General features: G+C 35.5%; 1 protein-coding gene across 2 annotated transcripts in view; it reads left to right on the forward strand.

Moving 5' to 3' along the window:
- Nucleotides 1-21,891, forward strand: part of Dhps (Deoxyhypusine synthase) — a 110,353-nt gene extending 88,462 nt beyond the window's left edge. For both annotated transcript variants that reach the window (XM_090396563.1, XM_090396564.1), the window contains 3 exons: nt 4,808-4,911; nt 14,415-14,540; nt 21,726-21,891. In XM_090396563.1, the coding sequence (XP_090252689.1) occupies nt 4,808-4,911; nt 14,415-14,540; nt 21,726-21,812 (317 nt within the window). In that variant the 3' untranslated portion in view covers nt 21,813-21,891. The remainder of the gene's footprint in view (nt 1-4,807; nt 4,912-14,414; nt 14,541-21,725) is intronic.

Below are 21,891 nucleotides of genomic sequence, written 5' to 3' on the forward strand. Positions count from 1 at the left end.
CTATGAGTGCGCTGCTCCAATCATCTGAAATTTGACCCGCTGACCAGGCATTTTGAATTATGCAATACAGCTACTTTATACCTCCATATTTGAGCATTTCAGGTTTTTGGAATGCCAGGAGTTTTTACCACCTGTTTACACTTATAGTTTCATTTAGTAGTCTTTCATCTTCAGTTTTCATGTCACGTTTATCATCCCTGATTCCCTTTACAGTACTATTTCCTCCATTTCTAAGCTTTTTCAATAACCTCCAGAATATTTTGCTACCTTCCTGATGCAGATCATCCCATTTGGCACTATCATAGTGCCTAAAAGGACAAGAGGTTATTTAGCTTGCTTTACACAGTGCTTCACTTTCTTATATTTTCTTATTCTTTCACTTTCTTATTCTTTTCCCTGAATGCCTCTTTAACTTCTGGAGCCCACCATGGAGTTCTGAATTTTTCTTCTTTTGAGACAACTTTCTGGCTGGATGAGTCAACCTGAATCTTCAAGGTTCAGTTCTTATTTTCAAACTCTTTTCATTCTTTCTTAAATGATGTTTGTGTATTTGAGTGTACAGTTTACCTCTGAAAGCTGCTCCACTTTTTAATTTTAAAACTTTCTTACACATGCTTCTTTTCAGTATGAAATCCTGCTCAAAACTAAATAGCAATCACTTCCTATATCAAATCCTCTGTATACACTTGTGTTCTGAACCAGTGGGAAAACATCCCTATCATCTATAACATAGTAATTGAGACTTCCTTATTTCCTGTATCTTTTCTCCTCATGTGAATGTGTGCTCATTTTTATGTTGGAAAATGATTTAAACGAAGGGGATATTAAAATTATTTCAAAGCCGAATAAGAAACGCAAAGATCGGAATCAAAGAGGTTCATGCTGAATATAGTAAACTATAAAAGTATCGGCGGATACTAGCGTAAGCTAAAGCACATAGTACAAACTAGGGCAACTCATGGCAAAGGTGGATAAAGCACTGATCACTATTCTTAGTATTTCCCATAATGTAAAACACATCTCCTAGGAGATGTATGATGTTATACATTATGGTGGAAGGTCACTACCCAGACTGGTTTCAACCCTCATTGAGGTCTCATCAGTGAGTAGGCAGACCAGATTAATACTGAGGGTATAGCGAAAAGAACTTATATACTTTGCTATAAGAGTTGTCAAAAAAAAAAAAAAAAAAGGTGCACCTATAAATTACTTAAATAAAAGAACCAATAGGCTTCACTTCGGCAATGTAACATTATTTAAATGAAGGAATATTAAATCCACATTATTTCAAAGCCGAATAAGAAACTCAAAGATCGGAATCAAAGAGTTTCATGCCAAATATAGTAAACTATAAAAGTATCGGCTTATACTAGCATAAGCTAAAGCACTTAGTACAAACTAGGGTAACTCGTGGCAAAGGTTCTTATTCGGCTTTGAAATAATGTGAGATTTAATATCCCCTTCATTTAAATAATGTTACATCGCCAAAGTAAAGCCTATTGGCTCTTCTCTTTAAGTAATTTATGGGTGCATCTTTTTTGACAACTCGTATAGCAAAGTATATAAGTTATTTTCGCTATACCCTCAGTATTAATCTGGTCTGCCTACTCACTGATGAGACCCCAATGAGGGTTGAAACCGGTCTGGGTAGTGACCTTCCACCATAATGTATAACATCATACATCTCCTAGGAGATGTGTTTTACATTATGGGAAATACTAAGAATAGTGATCAGAGCTTTATCCACCTTTGCCATGAGTTGCCCTAGTTTGTACTACGTGCTTTAGCTTACGCTAGTATCTGCCGATACTTTTATAGTTTACTCTATTCGACATGAAACTCTTTGATTCCGATCTTTGAGTTTCTTATTTGGCTTTGAAATAATGGTATTTAATATCCCCTTCATTTAAATAATGTTACATCGCTGAAGTGAAGCCTGTTAGCTCTTTTATTTAAGTAATTTATTGGAACATGATGTTAGTAATAACTAATCCATGTCCTGAACAGAAATCCAGCAAGTATTTACCATTATTATTGGCTTTGCTCTTTTCTCCAAAATTTCGCAAAACATTTCTTACACTACTGTTTAAAAGGACCCGCTTTTCCTTTGCAATTGTGCCAGCTGCCTTCTCTGATGCCTGAAAAAATTCCTCGATTTCTTCTCTAGTGGAACCTTTTGTGAAGCCATAAGCCAAAATAAATATCAAATTTTAATTGTCCAGTTCTCCATTCTGATAATTATCCAAATCACTGTACTTGATATTGCCTGCCATTCAAGAAGATTATCTTCATATTAATTGTTGACTACTGTAGCTACTCCTTCTTTTCCATGATTGCTATTGCCTGAATATAACATTTTGTATTTGTTGCGTAGAAAGATCTCACCTGTTTTTGTCTTCCTTGTTTCAGTCATGCCTATTATGTTCATTGAGACTTCTTACATTGATAGTACCAATCTTCAACTCTGCCAATGTTGATTTAGGATGTGTTCTGGGATTTGTTCCATTAGCTGACCTTGGCACTGTTCTCACTGGTTCCCGAACAAAAACAACGCAGGCCTTGTTTAACAAGGTGACACACCCAACAGCATGAAATTCTATCAAGTTGTGCCATCATTTTACATTGTGGTGTAAGCCAATATGAATACAATTTGTTTAACTAAATCCCAAATTGCTATCCCAACCTCGTTGTTCAGTATCTGGGTTAGATACCTAACATGGTGCACCATGAGAATGTGAGGATTGGACATTAGCTCAGAAACCCCATTCAGTTCTCTGCATTCCTTAAAAGGTTATGTGGAAGTGTCCTCCCAGTTATACAGCTTTGACCCTTAAGTGCTTCTTACTTCATATTTCCTTAATGTATTGGAAGAAAGAAACTTGGCTTCATAGAAACCTGATTAATGTGCTGGTAATGTATGGTCTGTTAGCTGCATGTATTCTCAAGCTGCTTGTTTGTAGTACCTTATTTACTCGAACATAATTGCACTTTTTCCTCAAAAAAATTAAAGTTAAAAAATCGTGGTGTGAGATATATACAGGGATTTTCAGAAACTAGTTTTTCAGGACTAGAAAAACAACAGAGTGGAGACCAGTGGATGGAGCAAGACAAAGAGGAAAACCGAGAGGAAGGTGGAGGGATGAACTGGAACAAATTGCAGGAATGAGATGGATGGGAGAGGCAGAAAACCGAGTAGTCTGGAAAATCACTGGGGAGACCTTCATCCAGCAGTGGACAGAACCAAAAGGTCGAAGAAGAAGAAGAAAGTTTTTCAGGAAAAAAACTACATTGACGTTTATAATTAAATCCTCAGTATTCATTATAATTTATAATTGCTCATATTATTTATAAAATGAATGCATTTAAATTTTATGAATACAATTATCATATGAGTTATCAACATTATTTACACAATTGGCAGCTCACCTTCATTACACAATATAGTTGAATTTTTAGCAACAGTGCTTCTTTAATTAAATTAAAACAAACAGTTTCATTATTGCTTATCCTTTTATCATTTAAGAATCATATGATCTTTAGGTTTATCATAACTTTCAGTTTAAAACCTTCACTGTAACTTGAACGTTTCTCCATATTTATAGCAAAAATAACCAGTAATTTACAAAAACTTGAGATAAGTTATGAACAATCCTTCACATATAAGGAGTGAAAGCAGAGTGTGAAACAGACAGCAATGGTAGGCCGGTAAATATACCGCAACTATGAAGATGTGCATATAATTGGTGCAGTATTAATAAAAATTGCATGACCCAATGACAACAACAAGCCGACGATTGTTGAGTTGAAATGTTGATTCTCTTCAGCTGAATTCCAAAATATATGAAACTGCAATAACAACATTCACTATCTATTTCTTAAAGATTTAAACTGTTTTTGTGCATGAGGTATATGCAAAATGTTTTGATTTTTTTTTTTTTAAGTAAAATCGGGGGAAGGAAGTGCAAGATATACATGAGGACGAGTTATATTTGAGTAAATATGGTATGAAAAATCTTAATTTCCAGGAGGTAAGTTTTGTAACATCTGTATGAGACTGGCTAATGCTTTTTCAGTTGAAAAGGACTTAAAGGTTCTTTTCATGCTAGATGAAATTTGAACCCATCAAGTTTTATTGAACTTAAAAAAATCAATAACTTTACATTAATATGTATATCTTTAACCTTCCTTGATACAAGGCATATTTAACTTCTTAAAATGAAACTAATCATAAAGCATATGATTTCTCTGTAAATGTGTATTAATTAATTACAAATTGCAAACTGTTTTCCATTTGAAACAGTAAGGTGCATGTTTATAGTTATTAGCTGTGTTTGCTGCAATGATTAAGACAAATGATATGTTTTGGTAGTGGAGCCACCTGTGACTAGCCATTGACAAGTTACACTTAAGTGTCAGTTGTGCATGCAAATATTTTATGGTTTATGGGTGGAAGAGAAGAGCAGAGGCTAACAGTCATTTTTGTATTAGCCACATGAACTATTCATAAATACTATTTTCAAAGATTCTTCAGTCAGCTCAGCAAGAATCAGTTTGGGAGGGGAAATCAAATTCATTTAATTGAAAAGTGATACTTTTTTGATCACTTGAGTCTCAGACACCAGACCAGAAATTAGTCAAATTTGAATCAAAATATCAATAAAATTTTAGTTTTATCTGAAATTAGTTTGTGAGCTTCATTGGGAAATCTGTGACTACTCACTACCAGATGTGCATAAATAAATAGCATATTCAAGTATTAAACCAGTTTTCTTTCTTATAACATTTTTTTTTTTTTTTTTTTTTGTAGATATAAGAAGAATCAACACTATTGCTGTCAAAGCTGTTAATTCTGGTATGATAATTATTGGAGGAGGGCTAATAAAACATCATGTTTGTAACAGTAATCTCATGGTAAATAAAATTTTTCAATAAATACTTACATGCAATATTAAATAATGTATTTTTCTGTACTATAATTATTATATTTCCATGCCTTCTTCTGATACTGTTGGCAACTGCTTATAGCGATACATTGGTGCCTTGCAATTCAATACTAATCCATCGCCAAACTAATGTCGAATTGTGGGACAATATTTCCCATATAAGTCTATGAAAAATAGATTAATTCGTTGAGAGAAACATGCCATATTATTTACTTTATGTATTTTACTATTGTATAACACACTAAATTACAAAATACACTATTGTATACACAATTACATACAATCTATTGAGCCTTAGATGTTGGAAGGGAGTCTTCTTTATCCTGTTCTACCTCTTCTCGTCTCCTCTTTGTTTGAACAGGGATGAGGAACTGATCAAGATCTCTCTCTCTTTTTTTCAAGATGGTTTTGAAGTGATGCATGATGGTATTGTTGAACAAGTCTGTTATTCTACTCACATCAGCAGTGTTGGGGTGCCATTCCAAACAAACAGCCTGCACCTTCTCCCAATGGAATAAAACTTCTTTAATGGCAACTGTTGGCATTGGCCCTTTTTTTCCCCACCATCCTCTTCTTCAGGTGAAATTCCTCTTTCTCTCTCTCTCTCCTTTTGCTGTTTGCTCAGTGCTCTGAGTTCTTCCATGATCAGTTCGTCATCGTGATCCTCCACAAGCTCTTCTACATTAGCCTCATCAATCTCTTCTATGTCGAGATTCTCTGCCATCGAAATGATCTCTCGCATGGCAGCAGCTGCTTCTAATTCTCCAGCTGCTTGGTCTGCACTGTTGTCATCAGTGATTTCAAGAATGTCCTCTAAGTCTTGGTGGGTGGGCACTAGCATTGTGCCCACCCTCAGCAGTGCTTTCAAAGGCAAATTGTTGTCAGTGAGGAACTTCTTCATGCTCTGAGCAAACACCTCAAAAATCCAATCTTTGAAAACTTGCTGGTCTACCCAGGCTTTTGCATTGGATTTCCACATCACTGGCAGTTTGGACTTAATGATTTTATTCCTAAAGCATCGAGAATTTTCTGAGTGGTAGACCAGAAGTGGCTTTAGTTTAAAGTCTCCACTTGCATTTGCTGCCAATAATAAGGTAAGCCTATATTTCATAGGCTTATGTCCTTTGAGCTTCACTTCTTCTTGCGTGATGTAAGTTCAATTAGGCAAGTGCTTCCAAAATATCCCAGTTTCATCCTCGTTAAAAATTTGCTGTAGCAGGTAGCCTTCCTGATTAAATCTTCAAATTTTTTCACAAACTTTTCTGCAGTCTCTTTTTCTCCACTAGCAGCTTCCCCCTGTCTGAGAACACTATGGATGCCTGTTCTACCTTGGAATCTGTGAAGCCAGCCTCGACTTGCTTTGAATTCCTCAGTTTGATCTGAGGTACATCTTGGAGTTTTCTTCTGCAATTCTTCAAAAATTAACCTAGCCTTCTCACAGATCATTGCCTGAGTTACTGGATCTCCCTTCATCTGTCTTTCTCTAATCCAGGTGATAAGCAGCTTTTCCATCCCTTCATTGATTGAAGATCTATTCTTGTCAGAAATCTTCATTGCACCAGCAGACACCTTAGCACTCATAATCTTCTCTCTCTGTTGCCACAGTTGACCTAGGAATGCCATACTCTTGAGCTACATCTGTAATTGTTCTACCTTTCTGCACTTCATTGGACCCATTCTTAAATTTCACTCAAAAAAATAATAACTGCGGATGCACAAAATTTTTACTTTCTGAAAAATGCAGAATTGAAAATTAGCACAAACAACACGAGCAAACACCAACGCAACCCAACAAGAAATGTCAAATAACAAATGACATCACATAATTCCATGCATGTCACAGTCTGTGAAATTCAACTGTCAAATTGCGAGGCACCACTGTATTGCATTACCATAAGTTTTCTTTTGGAATGCACAAAAAAAAAAAAAATAGTTGAGTTAAATCTGATTGACCATGATTTTCTAATACATGTTAATTCCCTCTATGTACCCTCAAGGGATTTACAGAATACAGTATTTTTATATGTACAGGGTGTTCGGGATAAATTTGACAGTTTCGTAAGGAAAAAGAAAATCTTCTTTGTATCTATTAAATTTAATGAATTGACAAAAAAACATTACAGGCAGAGTTAATTACAATACTATCAACAAGATTTACTCAAAATAACCACCATTAGCATCGATCACAGCTTCAATTCTGCTTCGGAACCTCGAACAAGCTGATGCTACAGTCTCCCTGGGAAGGGCCGCAAAAACTGTTTTAATTTTATCCATTAACTGGGCTTTTGTATTACTATAAGTGCGATTGGTGTCTTTTTCAACTGCGCCCCATACAAAATAATCCATGGGGTTAAGGTCTGGGGAGTTTGGAGGCCAAACATTTGGACTGGTGAAGTCGTAGAAATTTTCAGACAACCATTTTTGACTTTTCCCAGAGGTGTGGCAAGGGGCCGAATCCTGCTGCCATACATACGGCCTACCATTGGCTACCCTTGTTATCCAGGGCTTGACTACAGTTAGCAACTCCACGAACAAAGCCCGAATTCCAATGCCAGGGTTCTTCAACACCTGTTCCTGCAGATTTGCGAGGAATTCTGCTGTACGAACGCAATCAGATCGTCTGCTAGGGATCTTTCTTCTTGCTACATCCTCGTAGTCACCATTGCAAGTCTCTAGTTCATGCCTGATTGTTTTTACTGTATTCAGGGAGCATTGGGCAGCAGTCGTAATATCCTTATTTTGATGGCGGGCACGAATCATCATGATACAAGTTATTCTCTTCCATGATTCAGGTGGGTTCCAGCTATCCATCCTTTCTGACATCTTGTATATGAATGAAGAAGGGTCCAAACTTTTAAATGAAGAGAAGTGTGTGTTAATACATGTAACTTACGGAAAAATATAATTAATTATAAATATGTCAAATTTATCCCGAACACCCTGTATATATCTGTCCCACACACGAGAGGTCCCTAGGCCTATGATATAGCAGTTCATGGGTGGGGGAGCCGTTATTCAGATTGAAAAATCTGAAAGAAAAAACCATCTACTATGACCTACAGTGAATGACTGGAGGAAGCGGGCAATCTATTCACAATAAGGAGGAATACCTAAAATAGTAGCTTGGTGAAAAGGTCACGATGCCAGACTTGATCAGACGGAATAGTGTTCCCCCTTGTAAGCTGCTATATTCATCTCCCTCCAGGATAACATGTCGAAGTAAGCAGCAGGATTATTTGCCAATTAATCAAGAAGCCTCCTGAAGAGTGAATAATAGGTTAGTTCTAATATCAGGTTTTATTCAACTTTGAAGTTTAATTTTTAATGAAAACAGTTTATTATAATATTAGAAATGATATGATCATTTGTAATAAATGTTTTATCTGCGTACTCAAGATATACTTAAAAAAAGGCAAAAAGGAGCAAGACAGAATTACATTGGCAGAAAACTGTCCAGTTCTGAAAGTAAATGTGGTATTTTGAAAATATTGATCATGAAATCATCATCTATTTATGGAATAAAACTGAGTGAATATCATATCACCTAAGTGAAAAGCAAAAATCGTGCTCATTGTGTATTTGTTTTTGGGGTCACTGTGAAAATATATTTTCTCAGATATTGATTTTTTCCATCATTTGGTAAACAGATAGAAATTATTAAGTCAAACTTTGAAGTAATGAGCAAAAAAGACAATGATTTTAATTTATGCATACTCCCATACAATTGCCCACTTTTATAATGAGTGTACTGCACTTAAAAGCATACATATTCTGGAAACTATGCAAACATGCTTAATTGTTCAGGTAGTTCTTGGAATACCTAATTCTTGAATAGACAAAAATAAAAGGAATGACTTAGCTTTTATGACCAACTGCATCAGATTGAGAGTCAGTTTATAACCTAATATTGTCCTTGGGAGCCATCCTCACTTACCTACCTCTCCATTGTCTAGCCTCCGACTCCTCCCTCACTTGACCCGAACACTGCCACAACTGTAAAGTTAGTTGAAATTTTTTTTTTTTTTTTTTTTTTTCTTTTTTCACTTGGTTATACTATAAATTAAAGATGCCAAGAAATTATATTCTGGTTTCATCCTTTATTCAAGTGTAAGCAAACAAAGTTTGTGTGTGAAGTAACTTCACATTTGGGCTACTTGTATATAGAGGCTAATAACTTCACATCAGTTGCCTTAGTATCCCATAATGCAAGGCACATATCCTTATGAACATGTACAGAATATTTCACTTGTAGGAGTCCTGAGTTATTGAGGCCTCCTACAAGCAAAATCCTGGACATAACATTTTGCTCAGACAAAGCATGGTTCCACCGGTCTGGGTGCATCAATTCATATAATATGTGCTTGTAGGCAAATCCACATGCATTTCACGATTGACCTCAAGATTTGAGTATGGTGCATCATAGGTTCCATTTTCTTTGAAACGACAATGAACACAGATGTGTACTGTGAAATTATCAACACATTTGTTCATCAGTTAGATGGCATCGAGTTACAACATGGTTACTTCCAGCAAGATGGTGGCAACCTGTTGCACATCCAAAAAGTCAATGTCAGTTGTAACCAGCTTCTTCGAAGATCACATAATCTTTGTCTCCCAAACTACTCCTTGTGGAACACATTGGAGGGAAAGGTCTATGCCAATAAACCATGCACACTCGAGCAATTGAAAGTGCACATCGCCGCTGCAATTGATGACATCAGCCATGCTCAGCTAATTGACACATTCGCAAACATAGAGCGCCAGGTTCCTGCAGGAATGAGGCAGCCACTTCCAGCACTTGTTGTGATGCGATATGTTGGACATATCTCAATGTATGTACTATTACAATTACATTTGTCTATGTTGTATATTATATCTGTAATAAATGATAACTTGGGGCCTCCTACGAGTGAAACACCTTGTATAATGCTATGCATTATGGGAAGGGCCACTACCCAAAAGAAATACCATAGTTGAAGTAATGCAGAAATTCATATATTTCCCAACAAGTAGTCAAAAGGTGTCACACTTATTACTAAAATACTCTGGATGATTTAGAGATAGATGTTGAACATTTTTTCACTTAGTTATACTATAAATTCAAGATGCCAAGAAATTATATTCTTGGTTTCATTCTTTATCCAAGTGTAAGCAAGCAAACAAACAAGTAATAGTTAGTTACTTAATGTGTAAACTTTGTTTGCCTAAACTTTGATGAAACCAAGGATATAATTTCATAACATCTTTAATTTAGTTTATAACAAAGTGGAAAAAACTTTCAACAGCTATCTCTAATCCAGAGTATTTTAGTAATAAGAGTTACACCTTTTAACTACTTGTATGGGAAATATACGACTTCTGCATTACTTCAACCTTGGTATCTCCTCAAGGATCTCTTCTGGCACCTCTCCTGTTCTCAATGTATGTAGCAGACATCCCTGTGAACCCAAGAACAACACATTCACTGCATTATATGCAGATGATACCACTGATGGCAAGATCACTGAGCCCAAAACTGGCAACTAAAAGACTCCAAACCAGCATACACAATTTAGAAAAGTGGATGGCAGACTGGAGGATCCAAGTTAACCCCCAGAATAGCTCAGCTATATTGTTTACTAGAAAGAAAATTCATACCATGGAGGATATTTATTTATTGGGAGTAAAGATTCCATGGCAGACTGAAGTTAAATATCTTGGAGTGATTCTTGATAGTAAACTCCTATTCAGCAAACATATTAGTTACATTACCTCAAAGACATCCAAAGTCTTAGCACAGCTCTAACCTATGATCAACAGACAAAGTAAACTGGACATGCAAAAAAAAATTAACAATTTACAAGATGGTAATTTGACTGCTCATCACTTACGCATCCCCAGTGTGGAGCCACACCGCGAATTCAAACATTCTAAAACTTCAGAGATTACAGAATAAGTGCCTGAGGATGATTCTGAATGCCCCTTGGTTTATAAGAAACACCCAGATTCATAGAGAAGTTAATATCCCTTATATCTCTTCCCTTCTAAATCTAGCTGAGAAGTTCTTTACCAAGACAAGTAACCATCCAAACCCGTTAATCAAGGAAGCCTCGGAATATAATGAAGCAGAAAGATGCAAATATAAAAGACCAAAGTCTATCTTAAGTTCAGCTGAGCACAGCTAATTTCACTGCCCTCAATGGGCGAGCATATAGCTCACAAACACTCCATTTCAAAGTTCTTTCATTACAAGACAAAGGGGATTATGAAAAGCAATTTTGCTTCACCCATCTAGCCAGAAATGTTAATGTTTAATGTAACCTTGGTATCTCTACTGGTTCTAGCTCCCATTGAGACCTCAGTTAAGGGGAGAAAATTTAGAATTTTATGATTAATGAATTAAAATACCATTTATGGAAGGTCATAATATTGTATTATGAAATTTTATTGTTCAGTCATATGATTTTTGTATTTAAAAGCATTCTAGGAGCTATCGAAGTTTTGGCTAGAATGTATACCCACATTATGCAATATTCCTCAGAGGGAGATAAATTCTGTCAATTTTTACTATGAGAGGTTTTTTAAATGTTCCTCCTCATAGTTCAATGTGGTCTTATGGTCAGTTGCTGTGATGACTGGAGAGCAATCCCAGACTGAGAAGGTCAACCACCCGAGTATCAGTCATCCTTGCACTTTAGTTTCAATTAGTTTTTTGGTTGTTCATCTGCATGAGACTGTGAAAAAGGAAAACTGAAAAACATATAGCCTTTGACTCTATGATGACATAAAGAACTGAGGTCTTTTTTTTTCTATCTCTATCTTTCCTTTCTTCTAATACTATCAGGCTCTATTGCACTCTTATACTAACTACTCTAGGCCTATGATGAACACTCCTTTACTTTTTCACTCTAATAAAGGTTGAAACCGGTCTGGGTAGTGACCTTTCCCATAATGTGTAGCATTATACATCGTTAAACTTTAATAAATTGAGATTCCTAAGAATTCTAATTTTATCATTGTTTAACAGGAAAAACCTTGTAGAGAACATGCTTGCTTCGAGGTATGTGCTGTATGCAACTGGTAAAATATAGATTACATTATTATTATAAAGAAAAAAGATTGTGAATATCTCAAGGAAGGAATACTTACTTGATTGTATAATGCCAGTGATACGTTATAAATTAGTAATATTTTGTTAGAATTTATAATAATACAATGTTTTGTAGTATGACTTGCATTAAGCTACTGTGGACAAAAGTTCAAAGTGCATGGGCACACCGACGGAAGGAAAGGTTGCCCCTGGGCAGTCATGCATCCACGGCACATGTAGAAGCAAGTGGTTAGAAAAAACAAATGATACGAAATGAGACTCACATGGGAGAAATTATACACATTGGGTGAGCTACGGTGATTGCCGATAGGGGAGATGATATAAAAGGGTTGGGAACGTCCCCCCCCACGCGGCATTTTTTTTTTTCTCTACTCTCTTGTCTGGGAGTCTCGTGTATTCTGGTGGGTAGACGGTTGCACAGAGGAGCATCTCTGTCCAGGAGTGCTTGGATGAAGGATCAGCGAAGAGTTCTGACAGGAATCCTGAGGGCGGTAATAGGTTATGTCACTTACGAGCTGGAAGGATCACACGCTCCTAATTGTATGATGAAAGAACACATCTCTGTTCGACTGACGGGCAATCCATGGAAAGTGCTCAGCATGTATGCAAGGCCTCATGGAAGCAGAATCATCTTCGCTGTCGTTATATCTGGAGTGGGCTAGTTATACTGGGTTCGTGTGGACCTAACTTTGACCGGAGAAATCCATGCCATAGCACTGACTAAATGAATCGGAAGGGAGAACAGTAGTCAGAAGTCGAAGGAACGAGTATGAAGAACCAGTGTGTGTGGTAACGTTGAAAATTCTTTGTCTGTATAATGTGTATAAGAAAATTAAGATGTTATGAATCAGATTAAGGGAGATTGAGGACTTTCATATAATTAAGTCAGGACTGTAGCACCTTAATATTAGAACGCATAGTGAGGTAACTCCTATACAGTTAGACTAATGTGTATGTTTTTGAAAGTATTAAGAAGGTTTAGTCTGAGTAATGTGAATATTGCAGTCAAGTTTTGTCAGTTTGTGAAATAACATATTGATGTTGCTTCTTGATGTCCTTACTTAATAAGGATACCTATATTTTTCTCTGATTAACATCGAAGTTTTGGATTGAGTTTCTTTGTATTGTAAATTGTATTAATGTGTTAAATAAACCTTTGCTATCTTTAATCCGAGAGTCTGAGTATTAGAATCCGATGCACCACTTGCAAAAAGATACGAATCTAAACGGGAGAAAATAGATTATGTTATAGGTCACGATTGCAAATCAGTAGTCATTATAGTACACCTTTGAGATCACTTCTTGATTAAGACATGTTTAACTTAATCTAATAGCTTAGGTGGTGCAGCAAAAAAATATAAATATTCCTAATGCTTTAAGAGAAGTGAGATCTCAAAGACTTTGCCATGCTGGTTATGGCTCGATCCTGAGGCAATTCCTTTGTGTTTTAGAGGTACCACGTGACTCCTTAGGAAGGATCCAGTGTATAATACATATATTAATAGAATTTAAGAAAGGGAGACACAACATATACATAAGGATGTGTGCCTTACATTATGGGATATTAGGGCAATTGCTTTGAAGTCATTAAGTCTCATACAAGTAGCCCAGTCATGAAGTTACTTCACATGCAAACTTTGTTTGCTTACACTTGAATAAAGGATGAAATCAAGAATACAATTTCTTGGCATCTTTAATTTATGTAAAGTCGGTTAAAAAATAAATCCTTCCATCAGAAACACATTAGCATGTATAAAAAGTTTTCTTTGTCCTCTTCAACAGTATCAACATTGTGGAGAATAAATATGTTTACTTATTGTCACTAGAAAACTCAACATAACTGATAAAATGATCTTACAATCGATTAAGCATTGTTTCAAAAGTTCATTACACAAAGAAGTGCTGCATTCTGAATAGACAATTCGAATTTCAGGACTCAAGCAGAACAATTTAGATGCGTGAATTTGTATGTAACAACATTTGATTAGATAATTGAAATCGTTTATGATTAAATGTATGGTTTTAAAATTATAGACAAATAATATCTAGGTATATAATTATTTTTTCTCTCTCTAATACCTTTATTTTTTTATTGTCAAGTTATTGAGAATTAAAAAAAAATAGGAGGTAAATTTTACTCATTACTGATGCAGTGAGTAATAGTTATATAAACAAGGAACTTTTTATCAGTCCTCTGGTGTTTTACAACAAAGTTCAACTGTACCTTAAACCAGTTTTAAAAAACAACCTTTAATTTTTTTATAATTAAAATTTTAATTTTTTTTCCATGTATTCTCCTTTTCATTCCTATAGCTTTTAATTCATTTATTCTGTTAAGCATATTAAACTTGTTTTTCAATGGTGAAAAATTTTTTTTTCAGAGAAATGGAGCTGATTATGCTGTGTATATTAATACTGCAAATGAATTTGATGGAAGTGATTCAGGAGCTAGGCCAGATGAAGCAGTTTCTTGGGGGAAAATAAAAAAAACTGCTAATCCAGTCAAGGTATGTCAAGTTATATATTACATTTAAATAGGAATCAGATACACTCAATGGATAAAACATCAGAGATACTATGCCTGTTGCAGCACTGTCCATGGCTGTGCCTTAGACAGCAATTGCAGGTACATGGATCTGATGTTTCACTCTGCTGCAACCACCTCGAGTGATGCCTGGGTGGTTGCGATCTGGTGGAGCAGAGCATTGTCCTGCTGAAACAGATCATCAGCTGCAGGATGTGTGACGGTCATGAAAGTGTGTGGGTGATCAACCAGCACATTCTGGTAGGTCGCAACAATTAAGGACCTCTCCAGACACTCCAAGGGACTTGATGTGTCACATGAGTAGGCTCCCAAACCATCACAGAGCTGACCTGGCATGATAGGGTCATGGCCATGCTGTCGACGCCACCTCCCCCTTACTGTCAACTTAGTACAACTGATAATGGAGTCATCAGACCACACGACTCTCATCCACTCTCAGAGGTCCAGTTTTGATGGTCCCAACACCAAGTGAGGCACAATGTCAAATGACGAGCTGTCAACAGTGGTACACAATTAGAGCACATTGGCTCCCATACCGCATGGTATGCCAGTGTCAGCTTCCCATCACTCCTCTTTAATGTTTTGTCCATTAAGTATGCCTCATGCAGTTACATTTTCAACTCTAACAATGTATGCTAAAATGTGATCATGAGAGAAACTGATTCTTTATAATAACAGTAGCTTTTTTTTTTTTTTTTTTTTGATAGACTAGAACATATATTACAAGGCATTTTGTTTTCATCCAGAGTAAGCAAAAAAAAAAAAAAAAAATGATAAAGGAATATAATTTATAGTGCACTGCTTCGCATTATGGTGAGAGTTGCCTCTGGTACCAGTTCCTTGATATAACACTATCCTCAAGGAGACATTCTCATTATACTTACCATAAATTTAGATGTTTTTCTTCTAATTCTAACATGGCCTGTTCAATGCTACCGAAGTGTGAGTTGAATTGTTGAGTCACATTATACTGTTTTCAGATTTAGTAGTTTAGCATAATAATTATTCTAAATTACCTTTCTTCCAAAAAGAAACTGGTTTTGGTTCCCACCAGTAGGAAGATATACTCCTGGAGATGCTGAGTTAATTTCACAGTACTGCTAAAACTGGAAAGGTGGGTGGTATTCCTGCTTTCCTTTCTATTTTCCATAATATTGTAGGTAAAATACAGTATGTTTGGAAGTTTGAGTTGCTTTATAAGTGTGGAATCTTCAAACACCTTTTCTTCCATCCTCAAGGTGGGTTGTGAGTCCCTCATGGATAAGATTGTTTCACCTTTCTCTTTCATATCCCAAACTTTGAAAGTCCAGTGCAGTTCTGAGGACTTTATGCCATGTCAATTTCAAGCTTTCCCCAAGGCCTCATATCCTGCCTCGTGACTTCAAACACCAGATGAGGAAATCATAACCAATTAGTGTTTGCAAATTCCCGACATTTTGGAACCTTCGGGAATCGAGAACAGCAAATTGTATTTTTCAAGAACTCCTGAAATAGTATTTTTTTTATTTAATTTTTGTTGATCATCTGTAATGATGGCTATAACAGTAAATGTTAATGAACAGAAAAGCCGTAGAGAAGGTGAGGCAACCGGGGTTTGTGGCCCCGGCGCAGTCTTTCAGAGGTTTCGAGATGCTCCTATATGTAAAAGGTCGAAGCAAAAAATGAGTAAATGAAATTTCCTAAATGGAGGTCAACCCGGAATTTCATGACTAGTGCATCTCTTGCCCTGAGTACTAACCAGGGGTCACTACGGTATCATTTCGGCTAGGTTTCTGTTATATTTCAGGTTTTCTCAAAATATAAACAATGTAATTAATGCAAACTTTATTTAACCAAACCTTATAGTATACAGCGAGTTTTACATATATCACACAATGTATTAACATTCCCAATGTCATTTAAATATTTTATTTATTAAATTAAACATTAATAGAAAACAAATGCAAATATTATTCGTTTGAAAATTAAAAAATACTTCAAATAGTTTTTGTCATTTTTAAAATAAAACTTTAACATAGAGCATTAATTGCCTGATCAGACAATCATGATCTTCACTTTGTAACAAATATACTTGATGTGGAAAAATTTCTTTCATTTTCTGTAGATGTTGGTCGAATTGTTAAGAATGAGTCTAAAAGCATCTTCAAGTTGGGAGTGAGAGAATACATTGCTTCATATAAACTCATTTCCTTCCTTAGAGAAGCAAATATTTTGTTTGCATGCATAGGGCTAGGCCTTTGATGTTGAAATTGATATTGCTTTAGTCAGTTCACTCTTCAGATCAGATTCTGATTTAATGTCAGAACTCTCTGTAAGGACATCCTTTATTTCTTTTATTGGAGCCTCTTCTGCTGTAAATGTTCCTTTAAAAAGTCTTTCCATTAATGGCTTCGCCAATCATGCAATTTCATTCTTACTTGACAAGGCAAAAAATTCATCCTCTTCCATCTCACATAAACAACCAACGTTGCTCCAGTACTTTGTGAGAGACACAAGATCTCTATTTCTACGTTTAACCAATTCAAATTTTATTTCCTTTAAAAGTATTTCGCTCCTTGAAGAATTCTGTTTTTCTAAATTACTGAACAGGAACTTGTGCTTAAGGCTTCACTTGCTAATCTTACAGGTTGTAAGCAATTCAACATACCTCTCAATATTTCCATAATACTCTTCTTTCCATAAGTGATCGAGCTTCAGCTCTCATAAAACAGTCTTAATCGGATTTACGATCTTTAAAAATCTCTCCATCATTCTCTCCAGTGTGTTCCAGCATGTTTTACAGTCCAAAATGACTTCTAGTTATTTCTTGCTGCAAAAGAGAATTTTTTACTGGAGAATATTTTCATAATTCTTCATACGCTGCTAATTGCCGAAGATAGATCATCTCGCAAATCATACTGATCAGCTTGGGCCACACCATCTAACTCTTAATCATTGTTATCTTCTTTATCGTATTCAGAATCTGTATTGAATTCACTATCACTGCTACAAGTCACTGATGCTTCACCTTTCAACTTTTTAACATAAAATACTTTTGTTACAGCTAGATGTAGTGCATGGTTGTAGCAGTACTGTTGAATAGTCGGTGATAATTTTCCGAATTTTTCCATAACAGTTGCACCGTCAATTGTAATTGCAACCACATCACTTTCAAGTTTTAACTGAAAGTTTTCTAATCTTTCCTTTAGCAAGGATAACACTTTTTTCGCAGGACAATTCCCATGTATTCTTATTAAACCAAGGTTCATAGAGGTCTCATTGCAGTATACGTGAACATTCATGTATCTGCGATTCTTGCAGCTGGTCCACTCGTCTATTGAAATACTCAGTTATTTATTATCACATTTGAATACTTCCAATTTCTGGATGTACAGTTGTTTCACTTTACGATAATGAATATGTATTAGTGTCATAACTGAAGATGGACTTCTTGGCAACTGCATTCCTTTGCTTGTGAAACTTTCCTAATAAACTCACTTTTTTGTGATGGTGTTGACTGATATCCCATCCAAGGCTGCTAATTTGCTTACGGTTTCTTCTAAATCCAGTCCCTTGACATAATGTAAAATTGTTTGTCTCTTAGAAGATGAAGGCTCATCATTATTCAATTCAGACTGTTTTTTCCTTTTCATTCCATGAATATATCCTTGGTGCCTATGTAGACCGCTGGTTGAGGATGCTTTGCATTGCAAAGTTTTGGAGCATATCTGGCAACGAGCTGATTCTTTATACTCTTTACTCATTGTGATGGCAATCTATAAAAAAATATTAAAATATGATTTGATTTAGTAAAAATTTTCCCAACCAAATTTTCTCGTGATTTGGGAACGGGTGGGAATTCCTTCCCACCCGGAAATCCTATAACCAATGGAGTTGATGATTTTTAACTGTGTTAAGATTGTTGAATTAGGGATATTCAAATCTTGTGGAACTTGTACATTAGTTTTATGTTCTGTCCAATGAATTGTTTAATTTCCTGAAGCATTTCATTTCAAAAGCCAACAGTTTCTTTTATAGTACAAGTTTCTGCCATATAGAGAGCTGATGGTAGGTATTATACTTTCATAATTTTATTTTTGGAGTTATAGAAATTTTGTTTTTCCAACTTTTATTATGTTTATTTATTGGAGAGTGTGTTTTATTGCTGCTATGTCATTTAAAGTCTAGGTCATTATTATTCATGACACCTCAAAGGAGTCCCAAGACTCATCGTGGGAGGACACCCACTGTACAATTCCCTGTCTCCACTACTATACCAAACTTCTACTACCAATTATACTATCTACATCACCATCTGCCACCCACAACCACCACCAGAGCTAGAATTTTTTTGTCTGTATGCGTGATGAAAAACCCTGCTACCTCCGTATGAGATTGGCTAACTCACCTTCAATTGAAAAAGTCCATATAAAAATTCCTCCCATCACGATGGAATCAAACTTAGGCCTTTTCTAATCGAAGGGTGCAACGTACCCGTCGTTCTTCCAATTGCACTACGGAGGTGCTATAAAAATCATTAGCTACTTCTATGATTTCCTGATTAAGTGTTATTGATATATCTTCCAGGGTGATTTATGATTTAATAAAAAATAATTTAGTAAAAATTTTCCCGATTTCGGGAACGGGAAAACGAAAATAAAGAGAAAAATGTCTTCCATTTTTCTCTTTATTTGAATTTATAGTAAAATTTATGCAGTTTTTTTTTTTTTTTTTTTTTGTAATTTTGCAAGCTGGTATTAGAGATAGCACTTAGGCATGATTTTTAGTGAAAATGGTAAATTAAATATAGAAATAGACAGCAGAATCAACAAAGCTGGTATGGTACAAAGTCAATTGAATAAATGTATATGGAATAAGATAAATTAGCAAAACACTAAATTAGCTGTATACAAGACAGTGTTCAAACCAATTTTAACTTATAGATTTGAGAGCTAGATCAGAAGTGTAAAACACTTGACTAGAGACTGCAGATATGAGTGTCTTGAGAAAGATTAGGGGCATGAACAGATGACATATCAAAAACGACAATATTACGAAAGAACTTGACATTGTCAGCATCCAGGAATGCATCAGCAGAGCTAATCTCAGGTGGTATGGTCACTTAAACAGAATGGGAGAGGAAAGATTAGCAAAACAAGTGTTCTCTGCCAGGTTGGCAGGAAAACGACCCAGAGGAAGACCAAGATATAGGTGGATTGATCAGTAGAAAGTGCCATTTAAAATAGAAAAATAAGATCTGATAATGTTGACAGGTAACAGACTGATTTGGAGGAAAATTGTAAATAGGAAGTTAGTAGTGATGTAAATTTATCCTGTATACATGGCAGGAATTTGATGATGTATTAGTGATTTGATTTATGTTAATAATTATTACTACATTGTCTGCATATTATGATGTGTGACTATTCTACCATTGACTTTTTTTTTTTTTTTTGGAGACTAGGCTTTAGTTCTTCAATGAAAATGTTAAGATGGAATATAGAGAGCTGGCATTCTTGCATAACCTCATTTTATTTAGTTTTTAGTTGATATTTTTGAATTTTGAAACCTTATATGTCAGCTGAGAGTAGAAAAAGCCATCTGAAATGTGAAAAGGCAACCAACTGGAGTATATGAATAACTCTCATAATACTCATCTTTATGGGACCCAGAGTTGAGAATTCGATTAAACAATGTGGCCAAAGGTACTGACAATTCACTAGCATCTTCTCACAAAACTGGAGCTTATATACCATCTAATCCCATAGTTGTATTCACATTAAGGTTCTGTAATATGCTATGCACCTCCAGTTCATTTACCTCAATCATCTGCCTCTCTTGTTTCTACAATATCTCCACCTGGATGATATATTCTTGCAAAGTGTCCCCTTAGTAATTCTACTATTTTATCTCCCTACCATCAGCATGCATTAAAATCATTCTGCTATATAAACATTCTTCCTTTTACTTGCAATATACCAAAAGAACTGTGAGGTTTTCTTTGGACTGTGCTCCTGTCTTTCCTACCACACTGGTTACCCTTCTGTCCATGCTTGGTACTACTCAGAGAAAGGTGCCTGCTGGTCACCTTTCTCTTTGAATTCCCTCTACAATTTTTTTTTTCTTTTTCGTAGCTCCAGCTTAATGATTGATTCATCCATCTAACTCCCACTTGATTTATTCTCCCAACTCCAGGTATGCGATCTACTATTAATTCCCTCAACCACTTCCTGTGCAGTTTCACATATGCATTGATCCAAGCATTCTTCTGTATTACCAGAGAAGGCATAGAGTGAGTTGTTCTTGGTAAAGGGGGGAGGAAAAGAATTGTAGTGCCAGTAAATCAGTCTTGTTTTTGAATAAAGTAACTGTAGTATCATCTGGATGTGAGAGGTGGAAACATAGATGGGCAAAGGACAAGAAAGAAAGCTATTTTTGCATTTGGCTGTTCAAAGTCTGAGTAAGATTTGCTGCTGTTATATTTCTAGTGCAGATGAGTGTGTGCTGGAGTTAGTTTTGACTTACTTGTGATGTCCCCCCCCCCTCACAGTGACCTAGAAAACTTGTTTGGAGAGTGGTCTGGAATTTTTCACTTATTTTTTTGTGCAGATATTATTTTTTGTTATTCATAGTGATTACTATAGTTATTACTTTATTGCAGTTTTTATATATATACATATAGCAACTGTAGCTAGGAATAGTTTGCCATAGTAAATATCCTTTAGATAACATTATGCCAATGGTGTTTGTAATTGTTATCACAGTGTACTTATAATATGGAATCCATCTCTCCTGAAAACTAGAAGATAAGTTGCTTTCAATTTGCTCTATAAAAAGAAAAATTTTGAAAATGAACTAGTTTCCCATTCTGCCACTCAGATACAGATTATTTTCCTGACAATGAGGTCGAAAAACACTTCATTGTTATGAATTCATAAAACAGGAATAAAACTGAATGAGAGCAATTTCCTTGTTAGTTGGTCCAGAAGTGATTTATTTAAATAGGCTTGAGAAGCTAATAAAATTAGTGAAGAAGTGTAGCAATGGTATAAAAGTACCTAAAAGGATTTGGACATTTAGTAAAATTTAAAAGAATACAATAACTTTCTTTAGTACTTTATAAAATTATAATTAGCAGATTTAGTCATTTCAATTTATTATTTTATAGGTCTATGCTGATGCTACATTGGTGTTTCCTCTCTTAGTGGCAGAAACCTTTGCAAAATTGCATCATGGACTTCAGAATTCCTTATGACATTTTAATATATTGTAAATTTATCACCTGCTACTGTACATAAATATGCAACCATTAAAAAAAATAAATTAATAGTGAA

Source organism: Typopeltis vanoorti, chromosome 8 (genome assembly GCF_054136105.1).
Source record: "Typopeltis vanoorti isolate ZY-2024b chromosome 8, IOZ_Tvanoo_1.0, whole genome shotgun sequence".
Taxonomy (NCBI): domain Eukaryota; kingdom Metazoa; phylum Arthropoda; class Arachnida; order Uropygi; family Thelyphonidae; genus Typopeltis; species Typopeltis vanoorti.